The sequence below is a fragment of the Asterias amurensis genome, chromosome 15, assembly GCF_032118995.1.
Source record: "Asterias amurensis chromosome 15, ASM3211899v1".
Lineage (NCBI taxonomy): Eukaryota > Metazoa > Echinodermata > Asteroidea > Forcipulatida > Asteriidae > Asterias > Asterias amurensis.
In genome coordinates this window covers 17,842,260-17,860,354 of record NC_092662.1, presented here as the reverse complement: position 1 = coordinate 17,860,354, position 18,095 = coordinate 17,842,260, and the positions used below count along the sequence as shown (strand labels likewise).

General features: G+C 39.6%; 2 protein-coding genes and 1 pseudogene across 2 annotated transcripts in view; 1 reads left to right on the top strand and 2 right to left on the bottom strand.

Annotated features, from left to right (window-relative positions):
• LOC139948215 (ATP-binding cassette sub-family A member 2-like) overlaps positions 1-18,095 on the bottom strand; it is a 113,878-nt gene that overhangs the window by 41,929 nt on the left and 53,854 nt on the right. The window lies entirely within an intron of this gene.
• Positions 329-7,058, bottom strand: LOC139948515 (uncharacterized; annotated as a pseudogene).
• On the top strand, positions 7,299-17,990 carry LOC139948516 (protein GPR107-like). Its single transcript, XM_071946687.1, has 14 exons — positions 7,299-7,410; positions 7,973-8,137; positions 8,438-8,541; positions 8,895-9,043; positions 9,423-9,616; positions 9,767-9,853; positions 10,008-10,220; positions 10,636-10,709; positions 10,888-11,005; positions 11,370-11,544; positions 11,913-11,962; positions 12,125-12,172; positions 12,672-12,832; positions 13,154-17,990. The coding sequence occupies exons 1-14, from the start codon at positions 7,312-7,314 to the stop codon at positions 13,257-13,259; spliced, it is 1,743 nt and encodes a 580-aa protein (XP_071802788.1). The 5' UTR covers positions 7,299-7,311; the 3' UTR covers positions 13,260-17,990.

The following is an 18,095-nucleotide window of genomic DNA, read 5'->3' as shown; positions in this document are numbered from 1 at the left end:
GTAAACCCCCCCCCCCGCCCCCATCTGTTAGTCTCTGTCCTTCCACTATGGTTTGTTGTACCTTCAAGTTGTCCAGCGCGCAACCTGCGAAATAAACGCAACGTGCTAACAACCTCAAATTAGCAGCGCAATTTGAAGATTGAGCGAATGCCTGTATTAAATGGACAGCTGACTAACAGCTGATACTTGGTTATTTAGGTTATGAATATTCAACACAAAAATGTGACGTTGTTCATAAAGTTTTATGGTAAATAAAGTTGAGGAGGAAAGTCCACTAAAATGTAATTGAAATTTAATTGAAGTGCATAAATAAAATTATAGAGGCAAAGTTGAGGTTGTGATGTAGGGAGAAAATAGAGAGTTGCACTTAAAAAATAATTTTGGAACAATTTTATTAGCAGTTTATTTATACAGTACATATGGGCTTGATTCTAATACAAATAATGAATGATAAGTAAAGGAACTAAAAAAGGTAAACAAACTCATAAGTAAAGAAACTACATAAAAAAGGTAAACAAAGACTTTAGAAACAATGTAGGATTACATCCAGAATAGAGGAAACCCCCACAACTACTGGTAAATACTGTTAATAAGAAGAAGAATACTGAATATGTTGAGATAAATTATTAGTGTTGGCGATTCAAAAATCATCTATAGAGCCAGTTCATATGACATCATCATTACTATCATTTTTGTTGCATCATTTTGGGAGTCAATGCCCGGAGAGTGTAGTGCTCAACTTAGGAGACACGGCATTTACATTTATACTGAGTCTCAACACTTTTTTCATGCGATAACTGACACCCACAAAATGGTGACATTGCAACCAGTAGCCAAATTTGGATCTTGTGCACAAAGTCAACAGTACAGTATTTAAAAATCAAAATAGTTAATTATCATGAATTAAAATAAAAACAAATTTCGCATAAGTTCAACCAATTTTATTGCTAAGCAGAAAATGAGTTAGCCACCAATAATTCAACCTCTGTGGCATGGCAGCTGGTAACCTGTATCTGCGTAGCAAGATTTTCTGAATATTATTATAAACAATCATTTTACAGAATTCCTAAGATGAAATTTTGTCGCTCATAACCAACTCGCAACTTATTGAATTACCTGACTCTCAAGGTCAAATCCACACTGCTACAAAAGATCTTCATAGAAGTATTTTCTCTTCAGAAGTTTGTGTATCGTTTGCTGTTTAAGTCACAAGTTTTATGTCAATAATCTAATCGACTCCAGTGACACATTAATCATATTTAAGCAGTCTTACTCTATTTACTCGAGCGATACTTGAACCTGCAGTCCAGGTTAATGTACCAACTAAGCTCTAACCCTAAACGGCAATCTCCTTAGTCAATATCTTTGTTTAAGGTGCCAGTCACTATTGCTTTGTGAATTAGATAGAGCCCACGGCTAAAAATATTCACAAGAGTTCTGCACCCAGTCCAGTATTTTAGCATTCTAGGCCAAAAAAAGCTTACCAAAACATACAGCAGCTTCTAAATTATTTGACTTATAAAAGAAAAGAGACGTTGGGAGTATCCCACTCATCTTATGTACCGCCCTCTACTGACAACTTATGTACTAATTTAGTACATAAGCATGCTTGGACTGACATGACCCAAAGAGTTTTAAACATGTCAAATAATCATTGTCATGTCAAATAGAAATATTTAAACCTCATCTGTGAATTTGTATAAATTGAAGTTAGTAAAATATTTAGCATAAAAAGACGGAGATGTGTTTTAACAGATATTAAACAATTATCTAGAAACAGTATAGGCAGGGCTTGTAGTGACCCAATGAGTCTGCATTACAGACCGTAGTATGTCTACATCTGTGCTCATTCCTCGGACATCACGCCGGAGGGTGTTGAAATGGGCATGGACAGACTCCCCACCGTGCTCCCCATGGAAACCTAAACCAAAGCGCCACCGCCGCAACCACGGGATGACATGTTCCTCAAGGAGATGCATCTTCGGAGTTGTGGTCTCACTTGGAAAAGAGGAACGGAAAAACGCCAGGTAGTTGCGTATGTCTTGGTTTAATGTTTCTATAGCTTGGTCATTGAGGACGAATGCTACATTGTACTTCCTATGACAAGTTCCAAACAGGTTGAATAGTTTGGAATACTTCGTAGAGATTTCTCTAGCTTCCCCCTCCAGTGAAGGACAAAGTTCTCGAGTTTTACTGACCACCGCATCAGTCAGACGCTTGATATTTTCTTCCTGCAATAAAAGAAGATGTTTTCAAATAAATAAATAAATCATTTTTTTATAGCGCATATCACTGTGAGGTTCCGAAATGCTGTAAAGGGGAAATCAACAGTTGAACAAAGTAAACAGATGTGTTCACCCAGGTTTTGATTTGGTGTTTCATTCTATTAACAACCTCTGGAAGAGCGGGAACCATACGACTTGCTTTTGATAACTGTTTTGTCAGAAGGGATTTTTATGAAGATCAAATATTTACTCGTGCAGTTTTCTTTAAAAGTTTGAAGTTTTAAAAGAATTATGACACTGCTTACCTTGCAGCATTTGTGGACATGGTTGCCAACAAAACCGAAAGCTTGTCGCTGAACTCGGAACTCCTGGAGTACAATGTCGAGTAAACCAACTAGGGGACCTTGGCCTGGTTTCAGAGCTGCTTTCTCACGAAGGGCCTTCACTTCTGCCAACTGACGGGGGAAATAAATAATTCACAATGATAAATTTAATAGTCATGTGAGTCCAATTGTCGCTGTTACAAACACACATTTCTAGCAAAGTTTGTGGAGACACTCGGAGTTTGGATATTTCTAAAAAGAACCAGTGGTTTAAAGACATTTCGATCAGAATGCTGTTGCTGTATGCTGCTCAAGTACATCTCATTGAGCTAAGCGTACCTGTTCGTAAAACTTTTTTGGCAGTTCTTAAGCAGCATCCAGTAGCAGCATCCAGCATTCTCCTGAAGGTATTCAGAGTATAATGATGAAAATATCTAGTTGTAAACCATCAGTTATCTTCATAACCACCACAACTCATAGCGATAGTTTTTAGTACTGTATATGGTGTCTACACAAACTTCACATAATGCAAAGTTCTTAATCCTCCTTAACGACACACTTCTTTAATTTAAAATTGAAGATGCCTTACCAGACGTTCTTTTTGCTCTCGTAATAATGTCGTCCCAGCGATGTAATTCCCAATATCGCCACTTTCCTCCTCTTCCTCAGATGTCATAATGATGTCCATGAGTTCCTCTTCTTTGATCTGGATCTCCTCATCTAAGCCCTCTGCCTGCAACTCTAACTGCCTAGCCTTCTTCAATACTGAGACAACATTCTTGAACGTGGAGCCAAGAGCTGGATTGTCTGCCTCAGATTGCTGTCCTTTTTGCACGGCTAACACAGCTGCCACTTCCATGTCAAGATCGTGACATGCCCTCTCGAAGCTGTTGAAATGTTTGAGATATAACCCCAGACTAATGTGAAGTCCGGGTGGGCAGACCTTTTGAAATAACAAGATTATAAAGAGAGAACAAATTGATTTGTTTCTACACTTAATAACTTAATGGTAATTGTGTTGGAGTGTCCTCATGAGCGTTACATGAAACCACTTTTACCATAAAAAATTTGATGCCCAGAGTTGAATGATCTGGAGACAGGTGCGTGCTAATAAGCATGGTGGGTGCTAAGCATGGTGGGATCGAAGCACATGGTGGGTGCTAAGCATGTTGGGTGCTAAGCATGGTGGGTGCTAAGCATGATGGGATCTAAGCATGGTGGGTGCTACGCATGGTGGGTGCTAAGCATGTTGGGTGCTAAGCATGGTGGGTGCTAAGCATGTTGGGTGCTAAGCATGGTGGGTGCTAAGCATGATGGGATCTAAGCATGGCGGGTGCTACGCATGGTGGGTGCTATGAAAGCATGGTGGATGCTAAGCATGATGGGTACTAAACATGGTGGGTGCTAAGCATGGTCTGTTACAGATGTCGAGTGAGGAAAACATGCTGACCTGTGTAAGTGGAAGCTGGAACATTGGCGGACTAATCACATTGTTGAAGTGTTTTGCATGGGAGAGTTTACTGCCATCAGCAACAAATCTGGCCAGGTCGTTGTTCAGGGTGTCCAGAGTTCTCTGCCTAGTTGCTGGCCTTTCCTCCTGGGGTAAGCTCATGTCATCTTTAGAGACCTCACAGTAGAGACAGCAGTGTCGCCCTGTGTACACAAAAAAAGCAAACATCTCTCTTTAGGTTTCACAAAGAGACAGATCTTTGACCAATTACATTCTAATATTTTAAAAGTCAGTGGGGAGGTTAATTTACAGAATCATCTATATGAGATGTCCTATACTGCAAAGTATGGCTTTAGTATTACAGCAGATTTTCAGTATTAAGCTAAGCACAGTATATAGTGTAAATCTTTATCAAGCCGTTTGACAGTTGTGGCTCCACGTAAAAATGACAGTTACATGTAGGCCCAAAGTTTATGTATCATTTTCAAAGCCTGAAGCATATCAATTACCTGAAGCACCTGATAGTCCATACACTCGGGTGAGATACTCGTAATCTCCAAACATAAAGAGTCTGATTTTATGACTCTTCAAAGTACAGGACTGCAGATCAACGACTTGCTGACGGAAGCGTAACAGACCAGTCTTGAGATTGTCGTATTTATCCCCCGCTGCAAACGCACAAGCGACAACAGTATGTCGAAGGCAGTTGGGGCAATCGATATTGGCAATTTGGAACATCTGTTTAAAGGTTCCGCCTCCTTTGTCACCGCCTATTTTAATCCAGACCTCATCAGCTGGAATGTTGCCCTCGTGCCATGTGAGCTGTCCAGCCCTGAAGAAAAAAGAACAAGACAAATGAGTGGATTATTTCTTTGAAGATTTCAACGCTGTTTCAAAAACAAGATAAATTGAGTTTTACTTACTTATGGTATTCCTCAAACTGTTGGGTGACTTTAGCAACGAGTGACTTCACACCTACACAAGCGGCGGGCTTGATGGTGACTCCTCCGTTGACTTCATCTGGGAATGAAAACGGAAGATTCTCTGCGATGATGTTACTTGCAACGATGTCTTTCTGTTGTTGACGCATTGCATTCTCCCCTTCTGTTAGTATGTTGTAACTCTTCAGCCATCGTTTCATTTCCCTGATGCGTTTCCAGGAGATTCCAAAACGTGCCTTTGCTGCAAGAAGCTGCATGCTAGGAAGCCTGATAGAGTCTAACTTGAGTTCCTTCAACGTCTCCTGAAGGTTGTCTCTCAAACTGCTTAACTTCAGCTCATCAAGGTGCTGCCGCCTAGAAGTACCCATGGAAAGAAGATTGCGTGTCTTGTTTAAAATCTCAGAGCGTCGTCGCAGAGTTTTACTAGAGGCAACCTCACTGCTTTTTCGTGGACTAGGAATACACACTGTTGTCAGAGGCTTTGTAGAAGGGAGAGGGGGAGGGGAAAAATAAAATAAAATCTTTCAACAAGGTATTCTTCACTTGTTCAAACCTTTTGTTCTTTAGTGAAGTGAAGGTTGACTAAAGCTTACCAAGCCAGCTGTCTTGTACCGAGTGCTAAATCCATCTGAAGATTGTGCCAGCTTGGATTTGAGAAAATGTGAGCCAAGTTCTTCCATTTGGGGAGTTAGAGGTGCAGTCAATGGACGATGCATCATCTCCACAACTTCACTAACTTGTTTCTCGGGTGGTTTGACGATGAAAAACATCAAGTTGGGATTACCAGAAGGACCACTACTGACTTTTGGATCACAACCATGAGAAGAGATATCACCCAAAGGGACACCCACTTTGCATGCCTTACATGTCATTATTGTACTTAAAAATAACGAGGCAAAATACAGACGGGGGGGCCACTACGTGTTTGAAGTCTACTGGTTTTTGACATGTTGGGCATGGGAGAATGCGCTCTCCAGAAGTTTCATAGCGCTCTGTCAAGCATTCACAACAGAATAAATGCATGCAGCTTGTTTCCAATGCGTTGTTAAGCGACCTGTTGCAAATTTGACATAGTATAGGGGAAGTATAAGACAGTGGTTCGAAGTTAAGCATCTTCTCTCTTGAGACTGTTGGGGACTGGGGTAGACTGTTAAAGAACTCTGTAGGGGTTATCCTAGGTCGACCAATCCCTGGATGTTTCTTTCTCTTTTTACGACCAGAACTTAGATGTTGGATTGAATAAGTGCACACAGGGCAGACGCCTGTTATCGTATGGGAACCCCAGGTTGGGGCGGTTTTCTTGGCACGGAGATAAAGGCGAGTATAACATGTGTGGCACATATGTGGGGGGTGAATGTTTGTATCGTCATGCGAGATGTCGACTTGGAATGAGTCAGCGATTTTCTCGATGTAGTTAGAGCAGAGCTTTGCAACTTTTCCCTTCTTGGAGTCGGCTGATGATATGGATCGCTCCCCGCAGAGTCTACACAACCGCTGGAGAATTTCTCTGTGCTTTTCCATCTTGAATCTGGAACAGATCAAAAGAAAATTTGATTTGAAAAAAAGAGTGCTTTATATACAAAACTGTCTTTCTGAAAGTGGAATTTATGAAGAGATTACAAGAAATTTACAAGACTAAGAACATGAACGACTCTGATGAGCTTCCTCAAGACATCATCGAGCTGCCCACCCTCACCTCACACCGTACCCTGTGGTCTGGTCTGGAGCACTGTTCAATGAGGCCCCGCCCTCCCCCCCCCCCCCCCCCCAGCAAAGTCGCCCACTACAATAATTAATACTAACAAAGTCACCCACTAAAACTTGCACAAAGACGCACCCTGACAGAGTCCCCCCCCCCCCTACAAAGTTATCCCCCGCCCTCGCCCTCGCCCTCGCCCCCCCCCCCCCAAGCATGACAAGTGGGCTAGAACTTTTTGTTTTTATAAAAAAAATGACATTCCAACAACTATTTATTTTCAACATTGCACTATTGTAGATTCAACCCGTTCCAACGCACACAGAATTAGTCTTTAAAATACAACTTACTTGTTCTTTGAATGGCTTTTCAACGGCTTTTCAACGGTATTTCGAGGTCATTTATGGTTATATTTCTTACCATAACAAATTCAGACCACCGCTTACTAGAATAGGTCTGAAGATTTCGCGGGCACTCAACTTGTTTCTAGTCCTCCGCAGAAAAAAAACACAGAGAGTGGACGCACAGTACAGGTACGCACTACTGTACCGAGCTTGCATCACATAAAAAGACATTCATACGACTAGGTAAAGTTTAGGTAAATTTGATAATGGACCAGTTTTTGCTCTTTTTGGAAAGCGCCCTCTCTTGTTATTATTATCCTCTGACTGACAACATGGAAGCGAACAATCTGTGTCGATTATTTCGTTATTTTATCGTAATTCTGACGATCGCGAGTATTTGTGAGACCCGAAAACATAAGTTGAAACTAAAGGTAAGGGTTCATTTTATGTGTACACATAGCAGATATCAATGTTGGCAAAAACTAATGAAATCGAAGATGATCTGAACAGTCAAGTTGTAATTTTTTTATTACAATTTTTCCATTGTCATATTAATACCGTTATAAAACGCTACGGTTCGCCGCCGGCTACTACGAACACACCGTGCACACAGTTGAGTCTTTACTTGGCGTTGTACGCATTGACTATCCCATAGCGAATTCTTAGCACGTTTCTCGATCAGATTAAACATGGTCACCGAACACTAGGGAAAGCATTATATTTTATAATATAACTAATTCAATTGTTGTTGACTTTTCACAACTTTTGACACAAAAATAATCTCATCAATTCATCCATTGTCACGGTGTGTTAACTGGTGTTTTTCTGATTCCCTGAATGAATCAGATTTTGTCCACAAAAAAGTCAATGAAATTCTTTTTAGAGGCAATTCGTCGTAGATGCTCTCATTGTGTAATCGCAGTAACAGAAAGGTTTTTCTAGACTTTTTCTTCATTCATTTATTTAGTTTTTTAATGTTCATAATTTTTTCAGGATGATGCAAGAAATCTTGTTGACGTCAGCACGTTTGGTTTCTTCAAGCATGGCCAGCTCTCCATCAACATATCAACACTAGTCATTCCGAACGCTAAGCTTGAGCAGAAAAGCGTTGGATTGACTCTTGATAAGTCAATCAGCGATGGGAGTGCATCGTACCTGGTATGAGTGGGTTGGACATTCAGACAAAATAAATCAGACCTCAAGGATCCCTAGACCATACCTGGTATGAGTGGGTTGGACATTCAGACAAAATAAATGAGACCTCAAGGATCCCTAGACCAGGACCCAATTTTATAAAGCTGTTAGCCACAAATTGCACAGCACAAAAAAACAACATTTAATTTAGCAGAGACAAGTTACCAGCCAAAATACCATGAATGATTCTTGAATCTCAAAATGTTATCAGTTTCAATGAACACAAGGCTCTGTTGTAATTTTTCTCTTTGTGTGATTGTACAGGAGGACCATGCAGATCCACGCTGCATCTTAGAGAACAACAGTGGAGTCGCCGAGAACGATTCTGTTGCTGTAGTCTTCTTCACATTTAACTTCACAAATCTCACGTAAGTCACTGATCAATGTAAGATTGGGTTTTTATTGTTGGTCATAGCTTTAAAAAACAAACGGCTTTTAAAACACTACAAAAATGGTTTGTGTGTAGTCTGTGATTTTGTTGAGCTTGTTTTAATTGCTGCATTCGAAATAGAAACAAGGGTGGGTGTGGCTGTTTTCAAATGCAGTTCTCTCGACTTAAGCTGCATTCCAGACAAAATTATTCCTCCAAAGAATTGGTACCTTTGTGTGAACTTTGTATTCTGTCAAGTTATTTTAGGTTAAAAACTAATCATATTTTTGTTGAATATAGACTGATAATGACATTTTCTTACCTTTTAAATCTGGGGTTTATCCTAAGCAGATTGAACATCAACCGAAGAGGACACAGCGTACGTCATCTCCACATCTTCCCAATGACTAAGGAGCTTCCAGATTGCCTCCTTCAGTCTGTAATGAGAGAGAAGGGTGGAACAGTGGAGAAGAGCAGGCGAGATGTTCAAGCTGGAGATGGTAAGAGATGTCTCTTTAGTTATCATCGCAGGCCTGGGTTGTAATAAATCGAAATATGAACTGCAGTTGCTGCATGCAAGCACTGACCGTCACATCACAATCGGCAGCCTCATTATTGTATTGTGATGTGTTGACCAGTGTGCGCTTGGTGCATGCAGTAACTGGGTAAGAGTTTATAATGATGTGTTGACCAGTGTGCGCTTGGTGCATGCAGTAACTGGGTAAGAGTTTATAATTTAGTCACTATGGCTATGATCATGTCGACAACCCCGCCCCCTTATTTTGAGTCTTGGGATGGTGTCTTGTGAACTTAATTGATCTCGAAATTCTTCAAGATGACACTGAAGTGATTAATTTGTAGTTGCGTTAATCCTAACAGACTCTGCCTTACCAGCGTTCAAGACTCCTCAGCAAACGAATACCACAGATTCCAACGTACCGTCTAAGGTAGACCCCACCAAGGCATCTCTTGTGACAGCTGATCCTTCGCTGACTGAGATCCCCAAATCGGTAGAGTGCCCCTTGCTCAACCATGTCCCAGTTTACCGGAGCAAGGACTACTACTACACCAGTGTGAGTGGATAATCTTATAATACCAAATAATAATATTTATAACATGCTTTTTTAGAGTGTACAAAGCGCTACAAGACTGCGCTCAACCAGAACGCTAAATAAATAGCTGCATTAACATTTATCTCTGGATTTGTTTGTTATGTTTCTCAGTTCCGTGTGTATGCTCTACACGACTCTGAAGAAGGACTTTACAATCTGTTTTTCCATCACTGCAAAAACTCTCCAATAAATCTAACTGTGAGTATTTTTTGGATCAACGTGGTCGAAACCCCTTGATCATTTGTGAAACACACTTTTGCTTAATCACATTTCTTTCTGCTAATCTAAGCACACAACACGACACTCTAGCATTTCTGTTCTGAGTTGAATTTTTTATTTTTTCTCCCACCAGGTTGAAATTGTAGAGGAGAATAATGGACCCAATTATTTGTCGGCAGGAGACATCCCCCTCCCTACCCTTTTCCTATCAATGTCCTTCGTCTACTTCATCTCAGCTTGTTACTGGTTTATCTACCTCCGTCAGCATAAAGAAGACGTCTTTAAGATTCACTATCTCATGTTCCTACTGGTTGTTCTCAAGACATTGTCTCTCATGTTCCATGCGGTAAGAATTAACCCTTTCTAAGATTTATTTTTTAATTTTGTAATGCAAGTTGCCAGACACACAAGGCCTAAAGGCCACTTCAAGGTGTGTGCTACATTTTTTTTTTTGCCAGAGCTCGTTGCCACCTTTTCCTAGGGCTGAAACAGGGTTACCCCTTTTACAGTCCATATGGATATAGGCTCGGGTATCATCAATCCGAAGCACAAAGAAGACACCTCTAGGTCCATGAAGCTGATGAGCAAAGTCCACAATAAGCCATTTTGAGATACAGTGGACACATTACTATAACACGTTTTGGTTTGGGTAAATTTGTCTGTATACACCAAACCAAACCATACAGTGCGCTCCTACATAGGTCAAATATGCTAATGCCTGATTACAAAATATAAATGTCATTTTTACTATATCTTTGCAGATGGATTATCACTTCATTGCAGTTGATGGTTCCCCAATGGAGGCATTTGCCATACTCTTCTATATCACCTACTTGTAAGTCTTACATTCTAAGCAGACCTTAGCCGCTAAGCAGCTTCAAAAATGTGTGCTAGAGTTATTTCAACTGATTCAATCCAATTTGTTGATGTAAGTTTCGCACAAAGTCATCTTTATTATTTGATTACATTTCCATTGGATGTTGATATTAAGATCAATTTTGTCTTCTTCTTAGGACTAAAGGAGCATTGTTGTTTCTGAACATCGCCTTGATCGGCTCGGGCTGGGCCTTCGTTAAGCCGATACTCTCGGAGAAAGACAAAAAACTCTTCATCACTGTCATCCCACTGCAGGTAGTTCTAATAAAAACTATTTCTGACTTAGAAATCTCGTAACAGACCATTCCAATAAATCAAAGTGGGAGCTATTGAGATGTTATACCAAAACACAGAGATGTCAAGAAACTTCTAGACAGAAAGCATTGCATTTATTTGTTAACCAAAGCTAGCAGGGAACTTGCGCTATGTACATTACACAGTATTCTGGTTGGTAAACCATTTCGGCTAAGCAAGACTTTTCTGTGCTTACCAGATTGATGAACTCGCATTGTTTGATATACTTCACAATACTAGGTGTTAGCTAACGTTGCTAAGCAAGACTCTTTTGTGCTTACCAGATTGATGAACTCCCACTGTTTGATATTTTCCACAACTTTAGATATTAGCCAACGTTGCTTACATCATCACAGACACGTCCGAAGAGGGTGAGTCTCAATACTCTACATGGAAAGCAGTCTTTGTCTTAGTAGACATCTTATGCTGTGGTGCCATCTTGTATCCAGTCATCTGGTCCATAAGACATCTTCAAGAGGCTGCCACTACAGACGGCAAAGGTAACAATTGAAGTTTGTATCTCAGAATTGTTTTTATCTATGGTTGGTCATGTTTTCCGGCTAAAATGAGCCATCTGCTCGAGCCCTCTGGAAGCCTGATAACCATCATTGTAGAGGTCATCCAAACATGACCTTGAAATCATCTAATCATACATCAAGTAATCATACATTAAGTAATCATACAGTGTTTTATGTTGGCTTTTTAGAGTGAGGAAGGATGCTTGAAATTACTCGGGGGAATTCGAGTCTAGACAATTTCCAGAAATAAACTTTTAATCCAACTAAGTTTGGTCTCATGGCTTCCTTCTTTATATTGGTTTCTATAGATATTTACACTAATATTCAATATTTTCTTTTGTGTTCTACAGCTGCCATAAGTCTATCCAAGTTAAAACTCTTCCGACATTTTTACACTTTGGTAAGAATTTATTAAAACTTTCCATCTTTAAGTATAAATTTTTGTATGTAAATTACAATGCACACAGTTTTGTTTTCATTGGAAAATATTACTAAGAGAAGAGGATGTTGACAGTGTTTGATACGTTGATCTAAATTCAATAATTGTTTTGTTTGATTACAGGTTGTGTGCTACATATATTTCACTCGCATCATCGTCTATCTCTTGAAGGTAAAGTTTCAGATTGATTTCAAATATATTTTGGGCCAACTGGTCTTTTTTGTAACCAAGCTTAAGTTCCTGTTTCTTCATCATCAATATCTTAATTCGATGAATCAAAGCCATTCTGGCTACAGTGATTATGTCAGTAAAGCAAGAAACTTTGCTTCTCTTCACATAATTTGCTTCTCTTCACCTGGGTGGATAAATTGGAAGATTAAATGGGAATATTCCCTCATTCTGCTCATTTAAAAAGTATGGTTTATCCTTAAAAGAGAAAACAGTGCTGTTAGAAAAACGTTTTTGCTAGAGAGTTACTTTTATCGTAGTTTGGGGCAGTCAAGGAATATACAAAGGGAGATCCAGCTTTCATGAATGCAGTAGGGTAGTTTTCTGAAATTGTTTGCTTACATTGGGGGTTAAGAAAGTTTGAAAAATTGTTCAAGTATGTCTGGAGTAATTGTAAAAAGCACATGGTGACCCCATGTTTGTTATGATTCTGTTTTTGCAGGTTACAGTTCCGTTTCGCTACATGTGGCTGGATGAATTCTTCTTTGAGCTTGCTACCTACATCTTCTTCTTCATCACAGCTTATAAGTTCCGCCCGGGGTCTGACAATCCTTATTTACGGCTTCCTAGTGATGATGAAGATGATATGGAAATGGATGAAGTGTAAGTATCAATTGAATACTCGGAAGACATCATTGTCTTGTTCCCTTATACTTGTAACCAGTATGGCACTATTGAAGGATGCAAAGTACCAGACTGAAGACATGCCCCCTGGTAATTTGCATCTGCTTAGCAAGATGCCTCTCTGCCTTGCTAATTCATGAGCAGGAAACCAGTTACAAACAGTGTACATTCCTAGGTATTTTGGTTGGTAACCAATTTCTGCTCAGCAGAATTATTCTGTGCTTAGCCAATTTTGTGCACAGGAGCTTTCAGTTGACAAAATACAAATGTCTGACTAGTTTTTGGTGTCTCTTTGCACAGGTTAACGGAGACAGGTTTTACTGAAACTCTGACCAAGTTGCACAATTCCAACAAGTCGACCACCAACGCAGTACAAAGAGAGTCAAGTCAATCCACATCAGCATGAGAACCAACGCAATGACCTAGCTCAACCACGAACAATCAAAGACTTTGCCTGGAATTTCGGCTTTAAAAACCCAAAGATGCTCCAACTTTCCGGTCGACCCAAAACAGCTCTAGTTGTTTGCAAAACTGTACACAAGTTGTGAAGTCTTGTTTGTAGCGGACATTTGTAATATGCTCAGTGATCCCTCTGTTGGCAACAAAAACCCATCCAGTCCCCGACAGAGGGGTCATATGCAAATTAGACCCGGGTCAATGCATTTCATTGGTAGAGATGACAGCTATAAGTGCAATGTCAAGGCACAAGGCACCCTGCTAGCTGGTGTGTTAGCACCATGGCTCATATGCATTCTAACCAAACATGTTTCACCGATTCAACTTGAAAATGAAACTCTAACCCTGAAACAATTCATGATTTTTTGGCTTCTCTCAAAACAAAATAAACAGCCATTCTGAAATAGTTTGTGATTGAAGAACTAGTTTCTTTACAAAATTGAAATATTAAGACAAATTTCATAGAAACTTCATGGAAGATCGACCGACTTAAAACCGAGCCATATCTCTGGCAGTTTGGATGGGCTTATCTCCTCATCATAACACAACCGATTTTATGACAATGTGGGGTGACCATGACTCGAGCCCAAATGATTGTCTGTTTGTTTTCCTCCCTGGTATGGTAGTATAAAACAGCGCCCTCATATGTTATGGATACTGCCTAGAAGTGTCAAGAACTCCAGGTTGATTTAGGTTCAGAGTGAAAAATGGAGCGGAGTTTGTAATACAAGTGTGCTAATAAGATTAATAATAAGAATAGTATAAGAATAACATAAGAATAATAAATACAAAGTTCATAACAAAGTGTTCATTACTTTGTCTAAAGGCATGCAGAACTATTTTTATGTTTGGAATTATCCATTGTACATGTACATGTAAGAACAAGATTGCTGGGACCAGGCATATTACCTCTTTCTAACAGGAACATTGTTATAAGGGGACAGAAAGACAGAAATATAAAACAGAAATGAGATTCAGGACTTCAGAATGTACTCTTTATAAGCAGAACCTCTTTATAGCAGAACCTCTTTATAACGAGGGTCAACTGTATATATACATGTAGCACCATGCAATGGTTTATTGTAGTTAACCGTGCTAGAAACAGCCATGCTACAGCAGTAGTCAAATTATATTTATTTGTAAATTTGTCATGTCAAGTAAAAATGTTGTCCTTTGTGTCAACTCCGCTGTGGCTACATTAATTGTACATGAATGTACATTACATTATATAAATGTCCGATAAGTTGTTTCACATTTACATATTTTGCACAAAATTTGAATCTGCTCTTTATTGAATGTTCTGATTTGTTCAATTATTTATGTGGAAAAGATACAAATAACATTTATTGTAAGCCATGTTTTTCATCTCGTCTCCTTTTTTGGTTGGTTTTTTAATTGAGTTAACTTTCCCTAAAGAAGGCGGAGTCTGAATTGATGGCTTCGACAAGAACGCTGCTATGGCCCATAGTCCAACATTGTCTTCACAACTCCTATTAATCTTTGTAACTACATTTTCCAGTGAGGCGACAAACGACGAACAGACAACAAATAACTAAACTTTGGCTCAGTGGCTGTTAATATTTATTACTCTGAATTGAATTATTTCATTCATAAATACATCAGTAGCTGACATATAAAAAAATATATAAAAATTAACAAATTTAAAACTTCAACAACAAAAATGTCTTCATACAACTCGACAGGAATGAGTGAATTTGTTAATAATTAATCTCAAAGTTAAAGTCAAAAAATGTGAAACATTTAGAAACCAAGCCATGTAGCATTCATCTTTGTAGTGTTCCCTTTATGTGATAGCAATAATCAATACTGCTTTTCATTGTACCAAGGGGGACCTGACTATTTTGCTATCCCAACCTCTATTTGGTTACAATGGAAACGCAACATGGCTGCACCTTGGCTACCAACATGAAGAATACTGCGCTCGATCCACATCTGTGTCTGATGTGACTGCTCTTTAACATAATGGGTGCATTTTGGCGGTCGCAACCAATAACTGGTTTGGCTACTAGTGTATAACTTAGGCCAAAACAACCGAAACAATTGTTGGTTACATCCGCCAAAACGCACCACAGCTGTGAACATAGTGTATCAATACCATGACAGTGTTATAGTCAAGACCAGTACACCCCAGACCAGCATGTCCCAGACCAAAAAAGTCTCCCCACCAAGACCGGTCCCGAGACCTACAACACTGTTACATGTGACAGGCCTAAAACAGGGCAAATTGAGCCAGATCAACCATTGGTGGGAAGCTGACGTTTTGCCATACAGCTATTTAATGGCAGTGCACACACAATGCCTCAAAGCAATTACAGAGACAACACCAATCTTCTTGCTCTGTTCCAATGGATAAAGGTCTGAATTGTATAATTGCACTTGCAAGTTTGGGTTTGAGAGTCAAGAGGGGATTGGCTTAGGGTTTTGAGTGGGTGTTAGGGGTGGGTGTTAGGGGTGACAGGTAAAGGGGTAGGTGTTAGGGTTTGGGGTAGGGGTCAGGCATACCTATGGTTCCTCGGACTGGGTTTGAGGTAAGGGTATGGTTGGGTTCGAGTTCAGGGTTGGGCTTTAGGTAGGGGGGTTCCGTTTGCGTTGAGGTAGGGGTTTTGGGGTAGGGGTTTGTATTTCATGTAGGAGTTGAGTTTGGGATAGGGGTTAGTTTTGGGTAGAGTCTGGGTTAGGATTTTAGGTAGTATAAGTAAGCGCATCGGGGGGGGGGGATAAGTTAGTTATGGGTATAAATTATAATTATTTACAGTTGCAATAAACACAACACCTTTAAACTGCTTAAGGAATTTGAGATGATTAGAGTAAGTCATATGAAAACCAAATTAAGAAGGTAAATAAGAAGGTTAAATACATACATAATATAATTATAAACAAGGAAGAGAAGAGATACTCTTACCATTTGACTTTCTCAAAATTGAGACTTTGTTAAAGTGACTATAAAAACTTGATAAAAAGTTCAAATTTTAAACATGAAAAGATTAACTTTCAGGAAAATTTGAAAAATGACTTTATATGAAGGATGACAGGATAACAAATAATAGTTGTGCTTACCAAATAATTCTGCGCTTACAGAGTGCGGACATGTGCAGTAAGCAGACCCATAAAACTGGGCACAAGTCAACCATCCCATCATTCCCAAATGCCCGACAATAAATGGTCTGCTCCATGGCAATGGTTCAACCAAGGGGTGTCTGCTCTGCAGGGGCCATTTTAATGGCTCTGCTTACTGCCGAAATCTGCACTAATGATAACCACTCTCCGCTTATGTGCAGGCGCCGAATTTCAGCACTAGCTGTGTAAGCAGAGAACCCTACTGTAGAAATCTATCTGCTATATCAGCGCTAGCTGTGTAAGCAGAGAACCCTACTGTAGTAATCTATCTGCTATTTCAGCGCTAGCTGTGTAAGCAGAGAACCCTACTGTAGAAATCTATCTGCTATTTCAGCGCTAGCTGTGTAAGCAGAGAACCCTACTGTAGAAATCTATCTGCTATTTCAGCACTAGCTGTGTAAGCAGAGAACCCTACTGTAGAAATCTATCTGCTATTTCAGCACTAGCTGTGTAAGCAGAGAACCCTACTGTAGTAATCTATCTGCTATTTCAGCGCTAGCTGTGTAAGCAGAGAACCCTACTGTAGAAATCTATCTGCTATTTCAGCGCTAGCTGTGTAAGCAGAGAACCCTACTCTAGAAATCTATCTGCTATTTCAGCGCTAGCTGTGTAAGCAGAGAACCCTACTGTAGAAATCTATCTGCTATTTCAGCGCTAGCTGTGTAAGCAGAGAACCCTACTGTAGAAATCTATCTGCTATTTCAGCGCTAGCTGTGTAAGCAGAGAACCCTACTGTAGTAATCTATCTGCTATTTCAGCGCTAGCTGTGTAAGCAGAGAACCCTACTGTAGAAATCTATCTGCTATTTCAGCGCTAGCTGTGTAAGCAGAGAACCCAAATGTAGAAATCTATCTGCTATTTCAGCGCTAGCTGTGTAAGCAGAGAACCCTAATGTAGAAATCTATCTGCTATTTCAGGCCCAAAGTAGGAGCTGCAGACGATTATTAGTGATATGCTTCAACTCTTGATATATACAATCTTAAACTCCTTTCATAACATGTCCTACCGAGCAACAATAAAAAATCTATCAACTTTATATCACATTCCCCAACACCAAAAACTTCTAATAAAATAAATAAATACTTATTTAAACTTTGACACGGGTTGATGTTATATTAACACCAGTAAAGATACAATTTTTTAGACAGATTTATCGGGATTGTTAGCACATTTACTAGACTGGCGAGAACAAAATTTGAGTTCTCGTTGGAAATGCAAGTTTGAAATACAGAGTTAACTATCAATCAAGGTTTGAATAGTCCACCAAAATTATTAGTATTAAATGCATGGTAGCAGTTTTGGAAACAGAAAACATAGTGAGCGAGCACAAAATATGATTATTTAACTGAACTTATGAGCCAGGTCAGAAATGGGTGTGGTCAGCGTACAGGGCGTAGCTATTGGTAGAGTAAACAACAATGATGCTATCAGTAACCAACTATCCTCACCTTCGACATCTCTTTATTATTACATAAGGCAGACAAGCTTACATTAAGCTCAACAATTTTTGAATCTCGAGTACAAAAAGAAAAAGATCAAAGGCACAAAAAAGTTCAGACAATGAAAGAAAAACAAGTAGCAGAAAACGTCACAGAGAAACATCTAAGAGATAAAAAGCAATTCAAAGCTCTCTACATATTAACCACAG